This window comes from Lithobates pipiens, unplaced genomic scaffold, assembly GCF_037356315.1.
Source record: "Lithobates pipiens isolate NorthernLeopardFrog02 unplaced genomic scaffold, aLitPip1_a1.2 Scaffold_27, whole genome shotgun sequence".
Classification (NCBI taxonomy): Eukaryota; Metazoa; Chordata; class Amphibia; order Anura; family Ranidae; genus Lithobates; species Lithobates pipiens.
In genome coordinates, this window is record NW_027507788.1 from 123833512 (window position 1) to 123858602 (window position 25091).

Below are 25091 nucleotides of genomic sequence, written 5' to 3' on the forward strand. Positions count from 1 at the left end.
GCAAATAATGGAATCAGAAGGAATAGGAGATGTTTTTCTTTACTGTCCTATATCCCAGAGTATCATCAGAAAGACATCTGTGAAAAATGTCCTTTATGCCCCTGCTCTTGATACAAAACTTTTGTCAGTGAAGGTCACAAGACAATGCAGTGACCTTCCAAGATGACAGTTGTGCCATCACAATGGGATATCTTAATTGCAAAGGCTAAAATTACAGATGAACTGTATCAGCTGAACTGCAGGAAGGTGGTTAATATTGCCAAGGAGAAAAAACATTCAAAATGCATCCACACATGGCACAGACAACCTAGGCACAAAAGTCCTAACAAAATAATTTTTTTTACTGAGAATGACAATGCAAGTGGGATAAAAATTAATCCATGTGATCAAACAATGGAATGCACCAGCTGTGTAAAAGGAAAAAATACAAGAAAGCCTTTCCAAAGCAGAGCAACAGCAGAGCTAAGAAACCTCTGGACTTTATTCACTCAGATCTTTGCAGTCCAATGGAAAAATCTACTCCAGAAAAGTATTTTCTCAATTTTATATATGATTACTCCAGGTATACTACACTATCTGTTACACAACAAAAGTGAAGTACTAGAGAAACATGAACAGTATTTGGCTCAAGTAAGCAAACAATTTTGCAAAATGCTGAGTGTTGTGTACAGACAATGGAACTGAATATACAGCTGATAACACACAGGCAATTCTCAGAAAGCATGGCATAAGATTTCAAACCCTCTGTACCATACAACCCAGAACAAAACAGGGTTACAGAAAGAATGAACCGTACTCTATGTGAGAATGGAAGAACCATATTGTTTGATGCAGATATGCCAACCACATGCTGTGGGGAGGCAATTATGACCACATGATATCTCCAAAATCGACTACCACAAAAATCAACTGAGAAAACTCCATATGATCTGTAGAAAAACAAAAAAATGGGATGTTTGCGCAAGCAAGGTGTACTTGTGGGGTACAGAGAATCTCAATAGGGATACAGAATTCTACACCAGGACACAAACAAGGTAATCATCAGTAAAAGTGTAATTGTTGATGAAACTTCAGTGAGTGTGTTCAAAATTTCATGAAATAACTAAATGCTTCAAACTGAGGGATATTCCACATCAGTGTCACATGAAGATATGCAACACATTGACACAGAAATAGAAATTAATTCAGACAATCCAAATACTGTAAAAGAAGCTTCAAACAGCTTCAATCGGGAAATCCACCAGAAGAAATAAAGGCACGCCAGGTAAAGTTCACGTAGCATTAAAATCAGAGCCAGATTCATGGGATGAGATGCAAAGACTTCCAACTCACGAGAAACTAAATTGAATCAGAGCATTTGATAAAACCACTTACAAGAAAAGATTTATAGAACTGAGATTCAAAATGGGACTAATATAAGGAGTAGTTGTTGAGTGGGGGTGTTGGAATACGTTGTTCATGCATTTTGTGCTACTACTACTTCAGCCAGTAGATGGCAGTGTTTATAGGTTTTTATCTGCTCTATGGTAAACTCTATGTCTTTTCTGTGTAATAAAGTTCCTGTTTCCTTTTTGCAGTTAAGCTCATGTGGACTGTGCACTGTCTGTTCTGTAGGGCTATATACAGAGTTTTCTAACAGTTAGTGTATTTAAACCTGCTAGTACATCTAACACTCCACCCCCACCCCCCCCCCCCCCCCCGACTGATAATACTGTCATCCAAAGGTGCCCCCTGAGCTCTTTCATTCAGAGTGGGGGTACTCTAATACATGAGGTGCGTTACTGGCCAGATCACCAGGTGAAAACAGAGGGGAAAAGCCTAAAAAAGAAAACGGATGCAGCTACTACATCTAAGAATTGGTAAGCTGCAATATATTACATTTTAGGCTTTGGGTTTAATACTACTTTAACCCCCCTCCCATCCCATTCTAACTGATCAGTGGCATAACAATAAAAAATGTAGATGTTTTTTATTCTAAAACCGAGGTCATGTGGGACTCCAATTCCAAGTCTACTCCCTTCTGTTTACACCAGTCCTTCTTTGGGTGTCCATGTCACTACCTGCATGACATGGACACTTCCTTTTGGCTTCATTTAGGGTTCTCTCAGGATCCTAAAGAGGAGTTTTCAGTGATAATATTAGCTTGAATGGACTGTAACAGGGTGTTATTCTCACATTTTTCTCTCTAACGAAATTTATGGTGTCGTTTTTTACTTTCTACAACTAGATGTCCCCACCAACCCTTTTTCCCTAATTGGAAATATGTTCAACTGCTACTTCCATTTTATTCTGTTTTCAAGGGGAAGTGTGTCCCCTACTATGAACTTTGGGTGCCATCTTGAAGGAGCCTATGTCTAATTGGACACAGAATTCTCCTTAGATTTGGGTGGCCATCTTTAAGAAAGAGGGATCTTCTATAGCTCCAGCTCTGTCATTTTGGCATGCCCTGCAATGTAGAGACAGAAGTTGGAGTCAAAACCAGTTTGTTAAAGAGAGACTGGTTGAGTGTAGGGACAGGTTCCTGTAGAGAAAGGACGGTCTGGGTATATGTTTGTATCCAGTGATGGGAAAAAGAACATCGTTGCAAGTTCTCAGCATACTGGTATTAGGCAAGCCTGAGCACTGCTTAACAGTGGAGAAACCATCCCAGCAGTTCACATTGATAAACCACAAACAAAAATGCCTAAAAAATGCAAGCCTCTGGCAACCTACTGAATGTTTACTGCACTACTAACACTGTTTTACGTTTGATTTGGATAAGTGCCTGCCTAGTTCTTAACGTTGATTCTGGAAGATCGTCTACTAAACGTGATTTATTTTCTTACAAATCGAAGTTCAGATGAATTCTTTGTTATTCAGAGAGTCGGGTGTATCTGAATCTCAGTAACAATATTTGTTTTCATTCAGACCTTTTGTTAATATTTAAAGCATCTGCAATGTAATGGCATAATGAATTATCCAAATTGATTTGGATCCATTAAATTTTTTGTTGCATTAACATTTTTTATTAAAATAAATGCACTACATATGAAATGGAAACATATTGCAATAAATATAGTAAAGTATTAATGTGTAATAAGATGATGACTCCCGCTTATTGTGGGTTGGATGGAGGTGGATCCATTAGAATCTCCAAGTGATAATATAACAAATGAATCCAAAATGTATTTTGTTCTGTTTGTTATATTATGATTTGGAGATTCTGATGGATCCAGCTCCATCCAACCCAAACAGAGCGCATAAGAAATATAATGAATTAACATGTTAAAACAAATATAGCCAATTTTCCCAAACAGCTTCTGAAATACAAATTGATATGGAACAATGAATATATGAAATGGATCCAATAATATGAAACTAAATCTAAAAAACAAATCATTCTAATATGATGAATATGAAATATGAAAGAAAATTATTATTAACTTAATGTGTTAATTTAAAGCGAAACAAAACACATTTTTTTGTTGTACACATCTCTAATGCCTACCATTATTTTCTACTGCTACTTATTTAGAACAGTAAGGGAAGATTTTGAGGAAAACGTGTCTTGCCTGATGCATCTGTACCACAGCCAAATCAGTCCTTCCCATAGGACTGTTGAGGACTGGTCGGCACTGTCAGTGCTGGCCCCTTGCACCTGGAAATAGCGCTGGGGAGGGACTCGATTTGCAAACTTGGGTAAGTGTATTTTTCTTCACAAGGCAAGAAAGAATTACAGTGCAGGATGGGTTAGGAAAGGTTGGGAAGGGGTCTTAATATTTGCCAGGAAATGAGCTTAACATGCCGGCAATTAAAACTTCTGAAAAAAAACTGAGTGGGGTCCCCTCTAATGCATACATTCAGAGTAACCCCACCCCCTAAAATCCATACCGGACCCTTATCCGAGCATGCAGCCTGGCAGGTCAGGAAAGGAGGGGGACGAGCTAGTGGCCCCCCCTCCTGAACCATAACAGGCCAAATGCCCTCAACATACACCGGTCAGGGACATCACAAGTGGGGCAGCGCCACCAGGTGGCATTTCCGGGTGGCTCGTAAATTTTAAGAAACATCGGCAGGACAGCCAGACCATGGTTGTGTTTGTGGCAAGCAAGGCTTTTTTTTTTTTTTTTTTTTAGTTTCCGGGGTGGCGGTGTGATTGACAATGGATCTACATCGGGGGGCAGTATTTTTATTAAGGAATTGTCAAAAATGTTTGGACAATTTTTATTCACTTTTATGCTTTTTTGGTGAAAGAGTAGGGGTACAATGTACCCCTACTCATTCACATGGGGGGGTCGAGATCTGTTAAAGGGGGCTTCCAGATTCTGATAAGCCCCCCACCCGTGGGCGGTGGTTGTGGGGAAGAGGCCCTTGTCCCTATCAGCCCCCACACCCCCATGTTGAGGGCATGTAGCCTGGTATGGTTCAGGGGGTCACTCGCTCGTATCCCCTCCCCCTTTCCTGACCTTCCTGGCTGCATTCTCAGATAAGGGTTTGGTATGGATTTTGTTTTTTGTTTTATTTTGGCATGGGGTCATCCGTTGTTAAAGACTCGACGGCCAGCTTTCCGGTCCGCTCCTTAGCAACCAGCTATTGGGGGGGAGCAGGTACACAGTTTTGACAGGCACCCAGCTCCCACTTCCTCCTCTAGTGCCGCGGCCCTCGAAGGAAGTTCATCTCTCCCCCCTTCCCTTCCTGCAATCTTCTGGGGCAAGTCACAGGTCCCAGAAAACAGTTACAATGCAGATGCCGCGGAGAGGAGCAGGGCTTCTTGTCTTCTTCTCATCTGCATCGCTGGACCGTGGGACAGGTAAGTGTCTGTTTATTAAAATCCAGCAGCTACACTTTTTGCTGCTGACTTTTAAATGGATGGAACTCTTATTTTAATTTTGCGGTAAATACCACATAATCATTCTTTTTTTGTGAAATGGACTTTATTTACTGCATGCAATAATTTATGCAAATTAGTCACGTGACCATGTTATTGCATGTGATAACAATTAGTGAATTGACCCCAATATAATAAATGTTTGCTTTCGGGTTTAATACCACTTCAACTCTTGATCATCATTAGCAGGAAAGGATGTCCACACTCCCCCCCCCCCCCCCCCCCCCCCCGTCACCTTCCACCGCTCTTCAATGGGCCTCCCGTCCCACTGAGAGACCAGAGCCACCAGCAAGCCCGTCCGCCGGCTGGGCTGAGACCCGAACAAAGCTGGATTTGGCTCTGATCGGGTCTCTGATGTAAAATCCCTGAAGCGACGTCACAATGTCACTTCCGGTTTACTCAGCTGCCAATGGCGCTGATTTAAAAATACAACAGTATTCAGAATTGCCAATTTTGGCGATCTGAATACTTTTAAGTGCAAAGGAGGGATCTGGGGTCTTTTAGACCCCTGATCCCTCCCTAAAGAGTACATTTCACCATCTATTAGCAATAAAAGTAATACAATTTTTTTTTAAAGGACAATGTTAAAAAAATATATATATATATATAATTTTTTTTAGAGCGCCTCCATCCCCACATGCTTGTGCAACAAAGAAAACGGGATAAAAATGGATACCAACATAGTTGTATCTTTGATCTTAAAAACTACAGGATAACAGTGTTGTGGTAACTTGCCCAAATAAAAAACAAAACAAAAAAAAAAAAAACATAATATTCTTGATATCACTAGGAAAAAAAGCCTTTGAAAATTCGTTTGCAATTACTTGATCAGTATCACACACAAAGCAGCTTCATTATTATCCCATTAAAGAAGAAGAGAATGTGCTCTGCATTTTGAGATTTCATAAGTTGCCACGTCACGAATGTTAATTCTCCATTACGAACGCTAGTTTACAAGATCGACCGCTTCTGGCTCGTCCTTGCTTCCGAGCATGAGTGTTTGTACTTTTGTCCGACGGACTTGTGTACACACGCTTGGAAAATCCGACAACACACATTTGTCCACATAAAATTTGAAAACATGCTAGCCAACATCTATTGGCTGAAAGTCCAACAACAATTGTCCAATGGCGCATACACACGGTCGGATTCACCGCCAACAGGCCAACATTTCCCATCAGAAAGTCCGATCGTGTGTATGTGGCTTTAGATTTAAGACCCCTTTCACACTGAGGTGCTTTGTAGGTGCTATAGCGTTAAAAATAGCGCCTGCAAAGCGCCCTGAAACAGTGGCTTTCACACTGGAGCGATGCGCTGGCAGGGAGTCAGGAAAAGTCCTGCCAGCAGCTTCTTTGGAGAGCATTAGGAGCATTGAACTCACCACTCCTAAAGCGCCTCTGCCCGTTGAAATCAATGGGCAGCGCCGCTGAACTGTCTGCAAAGCGCCACTGTAGCATCACTTTGCGGGTGGTTTTCACACTTTTTCGGCCACTAGCGGGGGTTAAAAGTGCCCTGCTATTGGTCGAATAGCGACACAAAAACGCCAGTAAGGCGCCACTAAAAATAGCAGCGTTTTACCTCCGACGCCCGGGGCGGCTCAGTGTGAAATGACTCTAAGTTTGGGTTCACACTATTGCAAATTGGACGCAGGTTTCCCCACATCAAATCTGCATGTCAGGAGATTGTGAACGACTCTCTCCATTGCTCCTCCCTGCAGAGTGAAGACACACATTATAGGAAGTGTGCTACTTGCAGGATCACCAGGTGAAAAGAAGAGAAAATACTAAAAAAGAGAATGCAGCCACCCCATTTAAGGATTGATAAGTTGCAATATATTATATTTGTGTTTTGGGATTTTGTACTGCATTAACTTGCATACAGGATAATAATATTTCAGCTTAAATTAAAGCAGACTTTTTCATTTTAAGCTTATTGTTAACAGCAATTAACGCATTGCTTTCTACTGTAGAATTGTTTGAGACCTAAAAACACTGAAACCTAAAACACATAGTATGTTCTTTAACCTCCCTGGCGGTATGATTAGTTCTGATTTTAGGTGCTGAAAGTGGTACAATTATTTTGCATGGAAATTTGGCGTTTTATATTGTAGGCCTGCAATTCTTAGGAATAACTCTCTTAAATATGTTCAAACCAGAGTCTAGCAGACATCCCGGGTATGATAAAGTTTATAATATAATAAATAATGATAATAAATAATAATAAAAATTATTCAATAATGTAATCAAATCCAAAAACACTGAAATTTACTCATTTGCAGAATTGTCGCTGTCATTGGATTTAGTGTTTGATGACGGATCTCCCCACAAATTGCTATCGCTCAATTCTGCAAGTGATTATAATTTATTATCGCTGTTTTCTAGTTGGTCTAAAATCACTTTTGACATAAAGGGACAGTTTTTGGTTACTATGGGCAATCTCCAAATTCCAAGCAGAAAAAACAGTATTTATAATATAAAAGCATGCCGGGCACTGCACAGACCACTAGGGACAAAGGGGGTGTCTCATTTTTTTATACAGTACTGTAATCTGTAAGATTACCGTACTGTGTGTGTTTTGTGTGTTTTTACTTTTTTAAATTTGGCGCCGATTTCCGCTCCCATGCGTCGTAACGTCGCAGGGAACGGAGCTCTGCGGCACTCGGGCACTGTGTGAATCGAGCGGAGGACAGCTCGATCACACAGTGCGGAGGACATCGCTGGATCCAGCGGACAAGGTAAGTCTCCCTGTATCCAGCGATGCGATCCCGAGTCTGGTTCGGGGTTACCGCTTATGGTACTGAAATCCCAACCCGAGCCAGACTCGGGATCACCGCCAGGGAGGTTAATAGTCATAGGTGTGAGCAGGGGGTGTTTTGACTTCCCTCCTCTCCTCTCCCATCAGCTGCTGCGGGTGATGTGCCAGGATGTAGAGTGGGGGAAGCAGCTGCTAAATATGTAATTTACCGGCCACTTCCTTTTCTAAATTAATACAGTGAATGCTCCTGTGTCCATTCACAACTGAAGCTTAGTAAACTGTGTCTGTGAATGACCAGGATGCCACTCAGCACAGAGGATGTCCCATTCATTCACTGTCCAGTGCAGCTGAGGCTGCAAAGAAAAGGACTGGGGAATCTCTGTGCTCAGTCCCTTTCTTTGTCTCAAAAGCGAGACATCAGGAGTCTGTGTAGATATTTCACCAAAGTCCCCCAATAGGGCTCCTAAAAACATTGTAAAAAAAAATAAAAAATAGTATTCTAAACAATAAGTTTAAAAAATTGGAAAAAATAAAAAAACTACTGATACTGTTAACTGCTCTACTGATATAGTCTACTGCCCTACTGACATTGTCCATGTTTTAATAAAAAAAAATAGTGTGTGTATGTATGTATGTATGTAAACTTTGGGGTGTGCACCCTAATGCAATGGAATGTGCGCACCTATGTTTATAGTACATATCAAAAAACAAAAATGCCATTAAAACATGCAGACTTTACTTAATTCTAGTAACTTCCTGTATACACATGGCCATTGCTTAATTAATTTTTCCAAGCCTTTCATTATATCGTAAATGTCATGCCCTGAATATCTGCCTTGAAACTATGAAGCACACAGACTTGTATTGTTTATTCACAATAGAAGACTGTGGAGCGATATGCCTCGGAAATTCACACATCTAATGCTCTGGTGGGGAGTTCCAGCCTTGAAAAATCAATAATGGAAAATGCCTAGATTTATAGCCCTGCCTGGTTATGTCAAGCAGACGTTGCATGGGCAGAAAGCCTACCTTCCTGGGTTTGTTGTGAATCAGAGCTGGAAATGTCAGACCTAATTCTAACAAACAATCATTGCATTCATTGACATTTTTTCATTGATAGATGATATTTTTTTCAGCATCATCTCACACCTGGAGCACTAGTGGTATGCAGAAGCGTGTGTTTGAAAACAAAAGGTAATCTATTTTGCTCATAACATCTGTACATTAGCATACTATTCATTTAGTCTTCGCTATTTACTTACTTGGTTCTTTATTGTGCTATTGCATTATCAAGATTCATCCATGACCCCTGTAATTGACCACAAGTTTACTAACTAAAGAGCCGTACACAAGAGGCCGAATATTGGGAGGCATTGGCCGGTTCTATAGAAACTGGCCGATATTAGGCCCGTCTGTATGGCAGCAGGTCCGACAGAAGACTGTCGAAAGGGCACGACCAAAAAAGGTCTGCCGATCAAAGCTCTCAGCCAATGGCCGACAGGGGCCGGGGGGGGGGGGGGGATGTATGGTGGGGCAGTCCCCATGTCAGAACACAATAACTCAAAAGGGAAGATTGCTGTATTAACATAAACATTGAACAAAAAAAAAAAAGATGAATTGTGTGTACTAGGCTTAACTCAGTTAACCCAACAACTTTGGTGTAGTGACCCATAATAAGTGCTAGTGACCACTAATCCACAACTGCCCTGCGACCTACATAGTGATCTAAAAAAAACTGTAAGTTATCGATAACCAAGGGCAGTTATTGGCAATGAGATCAAGCAACACATGCTAGACATGCTCCACCTTTATACTTAAAATATAAAAGATATGCGCTGTCTTGGGTGTAAAAAATCAACAAAATATACTGTGACCCAACACTGAATATTTCAACATGTGATTATACCACCATAGTAATAAAGAAAAATTAAAGCAAGTTCCACAAATCAAGTGTCCATGTGTATTCATTCAAATAAGTGTTCCAATCTTGTTCCAGAAAATAGTTATACTGTGCACCATTCCTAGTGACAGGGTAACGATCAATCCATGTTCCAAACATAAAAGATTAAATGTGCTACTCACCAGATCCCCATGATCTTTAAATTATAGGAGATCATGATACGCATGAGGTGAACAGATGTATGGACTCATCCAATATATATACCGACCTCCGCGATGGATGGATCAAACAGCCTGCTGATCCCCTTCCCTGCCTAGAACACTTCAGAGTGAGTCCAGATCCAAGTGTGCCAGGCTGGGAAGCGGATCAACAGGCTGTTTGATCCATTTATAGCGGAGGTCGGAATATACATTGGATGAGACCATAAATCTGTTCACCTCATGTGTATCATGATCTCCTATAATTTAGAGATCATGGGGCTGTGGTAAGAGATACATTTAATAGTTTATATTTGGAACATGGATTGAGCATTACCCTGTCACGAGGAGTGGTGCACAGTATAATGGTAAAGATTTGAACACTTATTTGAATGAATGCACATGGACACTTGATTTGTGGAACTTGCTTTAATTGTTCTTTATTACTATGATGGTATAATCACATGTTGAAATATTCAGTGTTGGGTCACAGTATATATATATATATATATATATATTTTTTTTTTTACACACAAGACAGCGTTTATCTTTTATATTTTGAGCACAATTTTTCAGTTCCTCATATTCAAGGAGTAGTAAAAGTGCACCAGTCTTTATTATTATTTAGCACAAGATTTTCTTTTATATTATGCTCCACCTTTAGTAATTCTTTTGGGTATTTCAAGAAATGTGAAGTCTGCCTTACACTATAATAATGCATGCATAGATTCTGCCTTCAGTCTTTCTCCTCACCTCTGTTTTAAACATATACTTAATCAGGGGTCAAGTCCTGGGGAAAAAAGTGTGGGAACTCCTATCCAAGATCCACTCCCCCACCAAAAAAAAGATAAGCTCATAAGCTCACGCTTCAAACGTGGTATTTTTCATCCAATTTTCGTATTGTGTGTGTATGAAGCTTAACTGTTAGTACATAAAAAAAGACAATCCTCAATAAACATAAATACGGTAATTCTCTGAATAATCAGCATTCATTCAATTGTGCTTCCATGCAAATGTGAGCATCATGTTCTGATCTTTATTGGGGAATGTTATTTTGTATATAGAGTGTTTATGTGGTGAGTTTACACTTTTCATTGAACAGAGTTTGGATAACACAGGGTTAAATGGAAAGGTCATAAATTAACTGCACATTATCTGGACAGAATGCTTGGGGAGCTAGTGATGTGTTCCTGCTTAGGAGATGTATATTAGCTTGGGGGGCTGCCAACTCTGCAGGGCTCCAACACACACTCGCTGCTATTCCAACCCTTCACATATTTCCACATAAACTTCCCTCCTGGCATTAAACTTTGCCAGGTATTGTGCTCAGCTTACCACCCCAAACTGATATTCCTCCCTCAGCTCACCTCTCTCCCTGTATGTCCTGTGAGCAGAATAGCGGATTTACCTGTCAGCTAGCTGCGATTAACAGGTAGATCGAAGAAGAAGCTGTCATGGGGCCCCCTACTGGCAATGCCTGAATGGTCAGATGCGCGGCACTTACTATTGCGAGCTGTGTCAGCAGCTGCTGGTGTAGCACCTGCCACACAGCTTTCCATACTTCAAAGTTCCTGTTGTGGAAAAAGTACAGTAACTCAGTTCCCATGTGTTCCCGCCCTGTACTTAATGGAAGGATGATCTATACCAGTGGGGAATAAGGAACGTAACAGATATTTTCTGTTGCATACAAAATTTTATGTGACAATTCAGCAGTTTTCCTTCTTATGTAGGCATTCCTCACCTAACCCCTAAATGATATCCTTATTGGTAGAGATGCTTCCAGTAGGTTAAATAGAGTCAAATTGTGTAGGCCCAGGACACCCAATGGTGTCACTGCTATGATGCCACCAATGCTGGGACCCATTGTGACTTTACCCAATACTTCAGCTGAAATTTGTATGGAACATGGGCTAGGAGGAGATGGTTCCATTTTCTGCAGTACAAAGGAAAAAGTTTTCATGCAGATTTTACATGAAAATCTTGGAATGAAGATAATATTGAGTAAAGTTGGCCAAACACAAAAAAATTATTGGGTTGGGGTGGCCAGCAGGACCACCCAGTGAGTAAATTTCAGCTGGATCAACAAATTTGTTGAGTACGTGGAAATCTTAACTCCTGGGTGAAGAACTGGGGCAAGAGGTGGGCAGGAGGGCAGATGCCCTAGATGCAATGGTGGGGAGGGGCACTCAACGCACACTATACATCAGTGGCTAGCAACCAATGGCTCATCGCTTCATGTCCTACCCTAACAGCTACTGCTCTTATACCATGCTATAATATGCCCACTCTCTCGTTCGCCCACAGCTGACATGAAAAATACACTGTTCATGTACAACTATCTTCCAGCTGCTAGAAAAGCAAGTGATTGGCTACAATTGCAGAGCACACTCCATGCCAACCCTGGGATGCCAGAGCAAGCGAGCGGTCAGTGGGTGCAGGGCGGTACACCCTTTCTACATCTTGCATTAGAAGTTGGGAGGGGGCAGTTTGTAATCCTTGAAATGACCGCTTTTCTAACCTATCCTTGTACTCCTTAGTGTATGAGTGCTTTTTTAACTCTCTAGTTAAAGCAGAACTAAACTTAAAGTTTAGCACTTGTTTAAACAATTAGGAAGACAATTAGTGTGGGGAGGGGGTTGCAATTAGCCTAAAAATGTACTAGCCTGATGAAAAAAGGACCCCAAGACACTCTAATTTAGGGCCATGTGGATGATTTCCAACTCTAAATCATGTGGCATGCAAGCCACAAGATTTGCTTGTTATGGTAGAAAAGTAAGCTCTTGCTGACTGTAATACCTGAAACCATGCTCCCATATTGTATAAAATGGAGCTACATTTCGAGTTCAACTTCTCTTTAATGCACTGTCCATTATTTGCAGATGATACACGAATTCCATTGCTTTCAAATATCAAGCCGTGGATGGCCAGACCTAGCATGCTTTGTTATCATTTTGTATAATAAACAGATCATCACCCATTATAAGGCTATTGACATATGATGAATAATTCTGCTTTTTTTAAAAGAAGCCTGTTTGAGCTCAATAAAACAGAATGCTTTAATATAAAAAGCTATACAAGCAGGAACAAAGTGATCACTACTGTGTAAATAACATTACAGCTTTGCATATAGTTCTCATTTATAATGCATACCCTTCTTGTTTATTTTACTTTGCGACAGCTATACTGCATTGTCGGAGAATGCCAGCAGTGGGATTATGGTATAAATGTGCTGTACAATTTATCTTTTAAAATCCTGAAAAAAATATGTCTATTGAGCTTACATACCGTGCAGTACAAGGAGCAACGATGATTAATAAAAGACAGCAAACTATAGCGATATATCATCTTTTATTAGTTCAGTGCTGTGAGAACAATGAAAGGTGATCTGTGATTGGACTATTTATATTAAGACTAATAATCTGTGTATATATAGGTAAAAAAAAAAAAAGAAAAAAAAGTATTGCTATCTATGCAGGAAAGGATCATTGATTCCAATAAAGGAGGAGATCCTTTATCTACCAGATAATCTGGTGTAGCTGGTGCAAGTGACATAACATGTTGCTTTCTACAGAACTCAATAACTATTCCACTACTTTCAAGAGAGCTTGTCATCAAAGTAAGCAGTAAGCAGCCTTTAAAATAAGCTACCAGTATCTAGCTCAGAATGTACTTTGATAGCAATGGGGCATTACAGCACATGTGGGGCATTACTGCAATTGAAGTGACTAGTAAGCAGCCTGGGAGAAGATGGCAGCTTCCATCAACTGCTTCTTAGACAGGAATTTAGCTTCATGACATGTTCCCTTGAACTGATCCTAAGTTCTCCAAATGTATACATGAGAGACAACGCTCCTTACATTGTGCTCCTTTGCAGACTATTAACTGCACATCTCAATTCTTCCTGTCCACGGTGGTCCGCTTCAGCTTTATCTGTCTATACAATTGATTTAAACACAGCATGAAGGCTTCTGGAATTCAGATTAGTAACTAAATTATACAGCTCTGATCCATACAACGCTATGCCACCGCTGGTCTTCAGCAACAGAGTGTGGTAACCTATGTCAGCCAACAAGAATCCATATTTAAAGGAACTTTGGTAAACAGAAATGTATTGATCATTATTACTCTTTTCATTCCTTTACTTGGGGTCTGATGCATGAAAACTGTACTGATGAGAACATTCTTTGCTGCTCATGCCAACCAGAAGCCTTGTTTCACACTTGGACCCCGGACTGCATCAAAAAGAGTTGGAAGCTCACTGGTTGCCACGGGCAACAAGAAATTTTTCTTACAGCAGACTTTTTATCCATCAACCCCTTAGACTGAAAGCTAGAACAGTTTTCACAAAGCACCACGATGCCCTGCTAGTGAATAATCGCACAGCTTTAAAAGTTGTCAGAAGAGGGGACTTACCAAATGAAATCCGTGCAGTGGCTGCAGAAGGTCGGCTGCTTAAAGAATCTGGCCGTGAACTTGTGACTCTTGACCTCGTGTACTAGTTTTTGCCTGAGAGCTCCTCTACGACAGAAGAGAGGCTTGACAAAAGGTTGCTCCACGTCGGTGCCAGCGCACACCTGAGCCATCTTGTCCAGTTCTTTAATTCTATGACCCTGCGTGAGATTTCCAGATTCAACAAATGGAGAAAGCGAGCCTAGAACGTGAATACCTGGCAGAGAGAAAGCCAGAGGCAGCTCTTTAGATGGATGTGAAAGTGAGCAATGACAGAGGAGAGGGCTCTAGTTAGCTGTGACTCCCTCTCAGATGCTACTTGCGTTAACTGTAGGGCAGGCAGCACACACTAGAATAACGTGTGTATGCAGAGACAGACACTGGAGACTGCTATCTTAAGGAGCCTGAGAAATAGAAAAAAGGGCAGTTCTTGAACATATCCTTCAAAAGGAGGGACTTTTTCTGTGTCTATTAAAGCAGAACAGGAGGAGTTTTCCCTTTAAAGGAATAGATGATGAAAAGGAATGGAAGGTTATGTAATAGTTAAATGCAGAGCGATGAAGAATTCAGTTAATTGATAATTTTGCTTTAATCTGTTTTACCCTAATTGTGTTGCGTACTACAGAAACAAAAGTGTGCCATCTGTTTTTGAATGACAGGAATCCTGGTCATTTCTGAATTTGGAATCGATCGCATGTATTATAGGCATTACATTTTTTATATCTAGTTAGCGTGCCAAAAATAGCATGCTTGGCAACGCGCCCTGATTTTTCCAGAAGAGATCTGTAGCTTCCAATGTAAAAAAATGAAGTAATGAACGTGTTACCTCTAAGCAGCAGAATCCACCTTTCACTATTTTAGCAAAGGAGGAAATGAAGTAACCAAAGACAAGACAACGTTAAAGTGGTAATAAAGAAAAGATCAAAAATGACATATAGTATCTCACAAAAGTGAGTACATCCCTCCCATTTTTTGTAATTATTTTTAGATCTTTTCATTATGAATGCTGCTACTAGACTAATGGCGTGTACACACGGCCGGACTTTTCAACAGCCAAGGTCTGACGGAACGAATCTGTCGGAAAATTCGAATGTGTGGGCTTCATCGGACCTTTGCTGTCGAAAAAACAGATGGACTTTAGATTTAGAACATGTTTCAAATCTTTCCAAGGGGCTCGAGTCCAGTCGAAAAATCTGTTCGTCTGTATGCTAGTCCGATGGACGAAAACCGATGCCAGGGCAGCTATTGGCTACTGGCTATGAACTTCCTTATTCTAGTTTGGTCGTATGTCATCACGGTCAAATCCGTCGGACTTTGGTGTGATTGTCTGTTAGTTCGGAAAGTCAGTCAGATTCCGCTGAAAAGTCAGTCGGGAAGACCGTCGGACCTAGTCTGCAGAAAAGTCCGGTCATGCGTACGCAGCATAATACACCTAACTAACCAATCCATGACTACTGCCCCCTCTGCCAATCCCTTCACTTGCTCCCCCTACCCCACCGTATAAAATTCAAAATGCTAACCACAACATACAAGGCCATGCACAACATCGCCCCTACCTACATCACCAACCTCATCTGCAGATATCGTCCAAATTGTCCTATCTGCTCCTCCCAGGACCTCCTGCTCTCTAGCTCCCTTTTTACCTCCCCCTATGCTCACCTTCAGGACTTCTCCAGAGCCTCTCCCATCCTCTGGAACTCCCTGCCCTGGTATGTCCGATCAGCCCCTAACCTGTCCACCTTTAGGAGATCCCTGAAAACTCACTTATTCAAGGAAGCCTATCCCACACCCACCTAAAAACTGTCCCAGAGCCACACCCATCAAATCATTCTCCCGCATCTACTACCTTTTGTACCACCACCCCCTCTATTTAGAATGTAAGCTCTATGAGAAAGGGCCTTTCTGTATTGAACTGTACTGTAATTGTGCTGTCCTCCCTCTACATTGTAAAGCACTGCGTACATTGTTGGTGCTATATATAAGTCGTGTATGATATTAATATAATAATAATAATAATAATAATAATAATGTGACAACACTGAATAAATGACACTTTGCTACAATGTAAGGTAGTGAGTGTACAGCTAGTATAACAGTGTAAATTTGCTGTCCCCTCAAAATAACTCAACACACAGCCATTAATGTCTAAACCGCTGGCAACAAAAGTGAGTACACCTGTGAAAATGTCCAAATTGGGCCCAAAGTGTCAATATTTTGTGAGGCCACCATTATTTTCCAGCACTGCCTTAACCCTCTTGGACATGGAGTTCACCAGAGCTTCACAGGTTGCCACTGGAGTCCATGATGACATCACAGAGCTGGTGGATGTTAAAGACCTTGCGCTCCTCCACTGTCTGTTTGAGGATGCCTCACAGATCCTCAATAGAGTTTAGGTCTGAAGACATGCTTGGCCAGTCCATCACCTTTACCCTCAGCTTCTTTAGCAAGGCAGTGGTCCTGTGTTTGGGGTCGTTATCATGTTGGAATACTGTCCTGCAGCCCAGTCTCTGAAGGGAGGGGATCATGCTCTGCTTCAGTATGTCACAGCACATGTTGGCATTCATGTTTTCCTCAATGAACAGTAGTTCCCCAGTGCTGACAAGCACTCATGTAACCCCAGACCATGACACTCCCACCACCCACACTCTTGTCTTTGTACTACTCACCTGGTTACAGCCACACATGCTTGATACCATCTGAACCAAATAGGTTTATCTTGGTCTCATCAGACCATAGGGCATGGTTCCAGTAATCCATGTCCTTAGTCTGCTTGTCTTCAGCTCACTGGTTGCAGACTTTTTTGTGCATCATCTTCTAAGACGAAAGCCATGCAGACCATTTTGATGCAGTTTGCGGCGTATAGTCTGAGCACTGACATGCTGACCCCCCCACCCCTTCAACCTTTGCAGCAATGCGGGCAGCACTCATACATCTATTTCCCAAAGACATCCTCTGGATATGACGCTGAACACTCAACTTCTTTGGTTAACCATGGTGAGACCTGTTCTGAGTGGAACCTGTCCTGTTAAATCGCTGTATGGTCTTAGCCATCGTGCTGCAGCTCAGTTTCAAGGTATTGGAAATCTTCTTATAGCCTAGGCCATCTTTATGTAGAGCAACAATTATTTTTTTCAAATCCTCAGAGTTCTTTGCCATGAGGTGTCATGTTGAACTTCCAGTGACCAGGATGAGAGAGTGAGAGCAATAACACCAAATTTAACACACCTGCTCCCTATTCACACCTAAATTCTTGTAACAATAACGAGTCACATGACACTAATTGGGCTCAATTTGGACTTTTTCACTTAGGGATGTACTCACTTTTTTGCCAGCAATATACATATTAATGGCTGTGTGTTGAGTTATTTTGAGGGGACAGCAAATTTACACTGTTATACAAGCTGTACACTCACTACTTTATATTGTAGCAAAGTGCCATTTCTTCAGTGTTGTCACATGAAAAGATTAAAATATTTACAAAAATGTGAGGGATGTACTCACTTTTGTGAGATCTACTGAATATGAATACCTGATTGTTATATACCAGAACCAGCTGCCTTTTTTAATAATGCACTGGCATTAACAAAGCAGTCTGTAACTTCACTTTTGCTGCTATATTTTTGTTTCTGTCCAGCAAATGTGGCAGCTAGTTGAGACAAACTTCTGTACAGGGAAAATGGCAGTTAGAGGGGTTGATTTACTAAATGAAAATACACTGTGCTCTTTGAAAAGTGGAGTTGCTCTCAGAAAGTGAAGTTGCTCCAGAGCTTAGTAAATGAGCAGAAGCTCTGCGGACTTCCATCATCCAATCATGTACAAGAAAAAATGAATTGTTTTAAATTTTACTTGCACGTGATTGGGTAATCTTTGCAAATTAAAGCTTTACCTCATTTACTAAGCTCTGAAGCAACTGCACTTGCAGAGAAAAACTGCATTTTGCAAAGTGCACAGTCTATTTGCCTTTAGTAAATCAACCCCTAAGGGTCCAAACAAACCATTTAACACTGACAGGGGTGCTTACAATGATCCGCCTTTATTCAATGATATGAAACCTTTATTCCAAAAGGAAAATGTTAGCTGTAACTCGACTTTAATTTGTTAGTGACTTAAAGAGGAGTTCCAACCCCCCCCCCCCCCCCCCCCCCAGCAAAAAAAAGTCAGCAGCTACACATACAGTTGCTGCTGACTTTTAATATTAGGACACTTACCTGTCCTGGAATCCAGCAATGTCGGCACACCAGTCAATGTTTCCATTGGCTCTTGGGTGCAGCCGTCATGATTCGCAGTAAGGGAAACCGGCCTTTCAGCTTTACAGCTGGTTCTTTACTGTGCATGTGCAAAACACGCTGCGCTTCCTGAATGGCACGACAAAGGGGGAAGGAGAAGGGGGCCGAACGTCCGAGTGATCTCGCCATGGCGAGATCTCCCTGATGGGAAGGGTACCTGTCAAAAACAGGTACCCGTTCCCCCCCAGAAAGGTGCCAAATGTGGCACCAGAGGGGGAGGAAGAGGCTGATAAATGGAGCTTCCACTTTTAGGTGGAACTCCGCTTTAACCACTTCAGCCCCAGAAGGTTTACCCCCTTGATGACCAGGCCATTTTTTGCGATACGGCACTGCGTTACTTTAACTGACAATTGCGCAGTCGTACGATGCTTTACCCAAATAAAATTGATATCCTTTTTGTCCCACAAATAGAGCTTTCTTTTGGTGGTATTTGATCACCAAATATGCACTGTCACTGTACTAATGACACTGACTGGGAAGGGGTTAAACATGAGGGGCAATCAAAGGGTAACTGAGTGCCTAAAAAGTGTTTGCTTACTGTGGGGGAAGTGCTCTCACTATAGGAAGGCAGCGATCTGAGTTCGTACTTTGCAGAAACACAGGATCAGTACCTTCACTACTGAAAGATTGATGACCTGCTTTGTTTACATAGGCAGACTGCTGTTCTGTTTCTTTCCCGAACATTCGGTTGTTCCAGGCAGACATCGAGTCTGCCGGACCCACTGATTGGACCCGCTGATTGGCTCCTGCTGTGTCTAATCACAACAGAAGAGGGTCACTGGCACAGAGCGCGCAACTAGACACAGAAGTGTCAGACGACGTGCTAGGTAATAGAAAGGCCATCCTGCCACAGTAAATGTATGTGGGGGCGGCTTCTGAGTGGTTAAAGGGGTTGATTTGCTAAAGGCAAATAGACTGTGCACTTTGTAAAGTGCAGTTGATCCAGAGCTTAGTAAATAGGCAGAAGCTCTGCTGACTTCTATCATCCAATTATGTGAAAGCGAAAATGCTGTTTTTTTTTTCCTTGCAGGTGATTGGGTATTCTTTGCAAAGTGAAGCTGCACCTCATCCACAAAGAACTTGAGCAATTGCATATGCATAATGCAAGTCTACTTGCCTTTAGTAAATCAACCCCAAAGTGTTACTAAACCCAGGACCCTGCAGCCACTATATCTGGTCTCCCACAGTACACAGAACATGGAAATGTAATTATTTTAGTAAATATAAACTGGTAAATACCTTTTCTCATCAGTAGTATATAGCAGTCGTGTGACTTCTATCATGTCTGCTTGTAGGAGTTTTCTCTAACTGTCCTATGAGGCTGCATGACCCCTGACTTTCTGTCTGGACAGTGCTGATTGGCCCTGTGCTGATCAAAAGCAGCCCCCCCTCCAAAAGAAAAACAAACTCTCTGGCAATGCACACCAAACTGAGCATGTACAGAATGCCTCCAAGACTCTTTAATATTAGAAAAAAGGTGACGGGGAGGGATCTCCAGTTGATTGACAGCCTTAGCTCTGTTTCTGTGTGCTGTGCTGTGTGGAGGGGGGGGGGGGGGGGTTGTCTCTCCCCTCCAATCAACTCTCTCTACACTGAGTTCTGCAGAGTGTAACTTCAGCTTTCTGCCCCCCTTTTTCTGAACACTCGGACAATCTTTAGACTCCATGCACACCCACATTCTTTTAGACTCCTAGAAGCTGTTATTAGCATTTTTCTGCTCCTTGAAGTAATAACGCAATAAATCGACAATGCTCCTAACACTATTATCAGCATTTTTCATCCAGCATTTTTTGAGCTTATAAAAACGCTTGTGTGCATAGAGCTTTATAATTCAGCATTTTGAATGGCTGTAGAGAAGAGAATACCGCAGATAAAAAGGTACAACTTACGTAGAATGATTGGTTTCATCTCAGTGTATCTCCTGGGGCCAGTCACTTCCCTGTTTACATCAATGCATTTATGTGCCTCTGCATTTTTGGAAAGGGTCGGGACTTTTTTCCCGCAAAATGCAGCATTTTGCATGTAATAGACTTCATCCAAGTATTGTGTTTTTACCGCGATTTTACCTCGATTTGCATTTTGTTTTGTTTTTTAACACTGCAAATAGCTGGTTACTAAGGAGGGGGCCAGGAAGCTGGCTGCTGCATCCTTAACAACCGACAAGTCGTTAGCTGTCAGCGAGCTTCCCACTGAATGTAAAAAAAAAAATTTCTGGCTAAAAAAAAATTGTGAAAAAAACAGTATGGGATCCCCCCCCCCCCCAGGTGCATGCCAGGCCCTTGAGTCTAGCATGGATTTGGAGGGGACCCCCATGCCATCATTTAAAAAAAAATTACTTCCCCCCCCCAAAATCCATACCAGGCTGTTATCCGAGCATGCCGCCCAGCATGTCAGGAAAGGGAGGAGACAAGCGAGCTCCTCCCCCTGAACTATACCAGGCCGCATACCCTCAACATGGAGGAGGGATGGGTGCTTTGGGGCAGGGGGGGCTCTGCGTCCACCGACCTCAAAGCACCTTGTCCCCATGTTGATGGGGACAAGGGCCTCTTCCCGAAAACCCTTGCCCGGTAGTTGTCGGGGCCTGCAGGCGAAGGGCTTATCGAAATCTGGAAGTCCCCTTTAACAAGGGGGCCCCCAGATCCCACCCCCCATTTGAATGAGTATGGGGTACATTGTACCCCTACCCATTCACCCAAAAATTTTGTGTGTAGTGTGAAGATATACAGTAAACAGTTTTTGACAAGTCTTTTATTAAAAATATCTTCTTCTTCTCCACTTCTTCCTCTGGTCTTCATCCATCATCTCCCCACATGGTCATCCTCCAGGCTTCTCCTGCTTCTTTTTCCGCTCTTCTTCTTTCTTCTTTGTCCGGTGTTCTTCTTCCTCTGCCACCGTCGACCCTCCTCTGATGCTGCGTCCCGCTCCTGCCGCCGACCCACCTCTGATTCTGTGTCCCGCTGATCTGTCCGTGCCGATGTCAAGCATTTCTTAAATAATGATGGGGGCATGACCAGCAGATTACGTCATCCGGAGGTCCAGCCCCCTGTGATGTCACAGGGGGTGGGGCATCCAGATGACGTAATCCGCTGGCCATGCCCCCATCAATATCTAAGAAATGCTTGACATCCGCGTGGACAGATCAGCGGGATGCAGCATTGAAGGAGGGTCATCAGCGGCAGAAGAAGAAGAACACCGGACAAAGAATACAAGCGGAAGAAGCAGGAGAAGCCCAGAGGATGAAGATGCAAGAGAAGATGGAGGATTATATCAAGTTTTGATTCTTGTTTTTTTAATCTCTACTAGATAAATGGCATCTGGAATTCAATTATTGTATGTGTGCTAAACAAAATACCATACTATCAAACTTTTTACATTTTTGGCAAAGATGTATTCTTGCCACTTCCTACTATAATTTTCATCATTCATATGAACAAGAACAGCCATCTATTTTTTGCCCAGCTACCCAAAATAGAAAGGACATGTTTTTTTTGCAATTCCAGACACAGCAATACACTCAGTTTTAAAAAAAAATACTCAATGTTAGATTTGAGGAGGATTTGAAAAAAAGAACTTAAACAAAATCTATCCCTTTTTAAAAATAACAATATTGCCTATATCACTTAAAGTTACTAAACCCCGGAGCTGCACTATATCTGGTCTCCCACAGTACACAGAACATGGAAATGCAATTATTTTAGTAATTATAAATGGCTAAATACCTTTTCTCATCAGCAGTATATAGCAGTCTTGTGAATTCTATCAGTGTCTGGTTAAAGCTTGTAGGAGTAGCTTTCATTCTTCTCGAACTGTCCTATGAGGCTGCATGCCCCCTGACTTTCTGTCTGGACAGTGCTGGTTGGCCCTGTGCTGATTACATCCACCTTCCCAAGAAACAAAAACCTCTCTAGCAATACACGCTAAACTGAGCATGTGCAAAGTGACTCCAAAGACTCTGTACTCTCAGGAGATGTAGTGGGGACAGTAGAAGAAGGGGAGGATTAGAGAAGACAGGATCAAACAGCCTTTTTGTGGAGGATTAACCCCTTAGGCTGCACAGTGAGTATAACAAGCATGCTTTACTGCATATCCAGACTGATTTTACTCTTGTGGGTTTAGTAACACTTTAAATTCCATCACTAAGAAATGTAAACAACCGCAGTTAACACAATCTACTGTACAATCAATCATATCTTTGTATCTTATACACAAATACATTTAGGGAATCCTTACGAATTCAAATGTAGTTCTGTGTAAACTTAGCAAATGTATTATAGTCTGATGATACTGGAATAAAATGAAAAGATAATTTGTCTTTAGCTGTCTTACATGAAGATTAGCATAAAACCAGCTCTGGGAAATCGTGAGACCAGCTCTGTACTGGCATGCCGCATAGGTTTATGTTTATATGGTAACTAAATGGTCAAAATACAGTTCTATGGAAGCTGCATAAACTCCAAATGTCTCAGTCTCCATAGTGACCAGGAGCTGCATACAGATACATCGTTTTGTCTCTGTCATTGGATTAGCCCTGCTGATTGGCTGCCAGCAATGTCACTTGAATGATGTGCACTCACAAACAACTCATATCTGCTGGTAAAAATACAAGGTGTCATTGGAAACTAGCTTGCACCACTTCTACTATTCTCCATATGACCATTTCTGCAGCTTTTGCAATGCTGCATAATGTGATACACAAAGCAATGTATTATGTATGCGACTGTGATTGAATATTAACGCTCATCATCCTCAATAAATGAAAACACAAACTGGATCCTGACCTTTTTCATTACAATACTGTGTCTTTATCATTCATAGCAGATTCACACAGGCTGAAGAAGCCCCGTCATCTTTTCCATGGTGCGCAATCAAGTCAAAAATCGCAAAGCTGTTTTCAAGCAATTATAACAGCATACCTTTCCATGCTGATTTCCAGACTGATACCCAGATACACACACACTCCTGGGAAAAAGTCAGTATATCCCATGGAAATTGTGCCTGGATAGGAGGATCGGCGGGGGCTGCCGATTTTCCCATCCAACTTATTTTACTGTCCCCAGTTCACCTTGTGCTCCCTGCCCCCTCCCCCAGTGCTCTCCTCCACCACCACACTCTCCAGCCCCCCCCCCAGTTCTATCCTCCCCTGTTCTTTCTGCCCCCCCCCCCCCGCTCTCCAGCTTTCCCTATCCTTCTATAGCCACCATCCCAGTGCTCTCTACTCCCCCCAGTGCTCTCCCCCCTGCCCCCCCAGTGCTCTCCCCCACTGTTATCCCCCCAGTGCTCTCCTCCCTGTCCCCCCCAGTGCTCTCCACTCCCCCCAGTGCTCTCCCCTCTTTCCCCCAAGTGCTCTCCACTCCCCCCAGTGTTCCCCCCCTGTTCTCCCCCCCAGTGCTCTCCCCCCCAGTGATCTCCCCCCTGTTTGCCCCCCACCCAGTGCTCTCCCCCCGTCCCCCCCAGTGCTCTCCACTCCCCCCAGTGTTCTCCCCCCGTGCTCTCCCCTCTGCCCCCCCCCAGTGCTCGCCACTCCCCCAGTGCTCTCCCCCCTGTTCTTTGCCCTCCAGTGCTCTCCCCCCATTCTCCCCCCCCCAGTGCTCTCCCCCCTGTTCTTTCACCCCCCCCGTGCTCTCCAGCTCTCCCCATCACTCTCCAGCCCCCACCCCAGTGCTCTTCAGCCCCCCATTCTCCCCACCCCTGTTCTTTCTGGCCCCCTGGTGCTCTCTACCCCCCGTTCTCTCCACCCCTGTTCATTTTGGCTGCCCCCAGCACTCTCCACTCCCCACCCCTGTACTCTCCACTCCCTCCTGCATTTTGCCCCCACCCATGTGCTCTCCACCCCCCCATAGTGCTCTCCAGTCCCCGTGCTTTCCACCTCTGTTCTTTCTGGCCCCCACTGGTGCTCTCAAGCTCCCCCCCATTGCTCTTTGTACCTCCCCCAGTACTCTCCAGCCCCCATGCCCACCACCCCACACTCTTAGCCCTCCCAGTGCTCTCAGCCTACCGTGCTCTCCACCCCTGTTCTTTTTGGCCCCCCAGTGCTCTCAAGTTCCCCCTCCCCCAGCGCTCTCCGCTCCCCACCCCTGTGATCTCCACTCCCCCCTGCTCTTTGGGGATGGCTGAAGGTGCAGGTGGCCAGGGACCACTCCATCTCACAGCAAACAGATCCTCTGGAAGGAGCACCGTCCCCATCCAAAACGAGAACAGACCCTGCCTGCTGCTGGCCATAATGGATATCCTGCTGGTATGCAAGGTACCGTACCGAGCATCAACAACACACCTTCCCACAGACAGGGACTGCAGACTGGGACATTGGGCACAGGAGGGGCTGCAATGGTGGGCACAGTGAGGCCGCAATGGTGGGCACAGTGAGGCTGCAATGGTGGGCACAGTGAGGCCGCAATGGTGGGTACAGTGAGGCTGCACTGGTGAGGCTGCATTGAGTCTTGTATCATGTCTGCAGTCTCTGACCATTTCCTGTATCATGTCTGCAGTCTCTGAGGGAGTCTGGAATTTGAATATATATATATATATATATATATATATATATATATATATATATATATATCCCTATGTGATTTCATATCTATATATAATACTCTCTTCATAAAATGTGCTTTAAAATGTATGGGTTTTCCCTTTCATGA

The 25091-nt window shown here is 42.8% G+C and overlaps 1 protein-coding gene across 1 annotated transcript in view; it reads right to left on the reverse strand.

The window, feature by feature from the left end:
* The window catches only part of PRKCG (protein kinase C gamma), a 610652-nt gene extending 596089 nt beyond the window's left edge, over positions 1 to 14563 (reverse strand). The window contains exon 1 of the mRNA XM_077457420.1: positions 14132 to 14563. Coding sequence (XP_077313546.1) covers positions 14132 to 14301 — 170 coding nt within the window. The 5' untranslated portion in view covers positions 14302 to 14563. The remainder of the gene's footprint in view (positions 1 to 14131) is intronic.
* Between the last annotated feature and the right edge of the window lie 10528 nt (positions 14564 to 25091).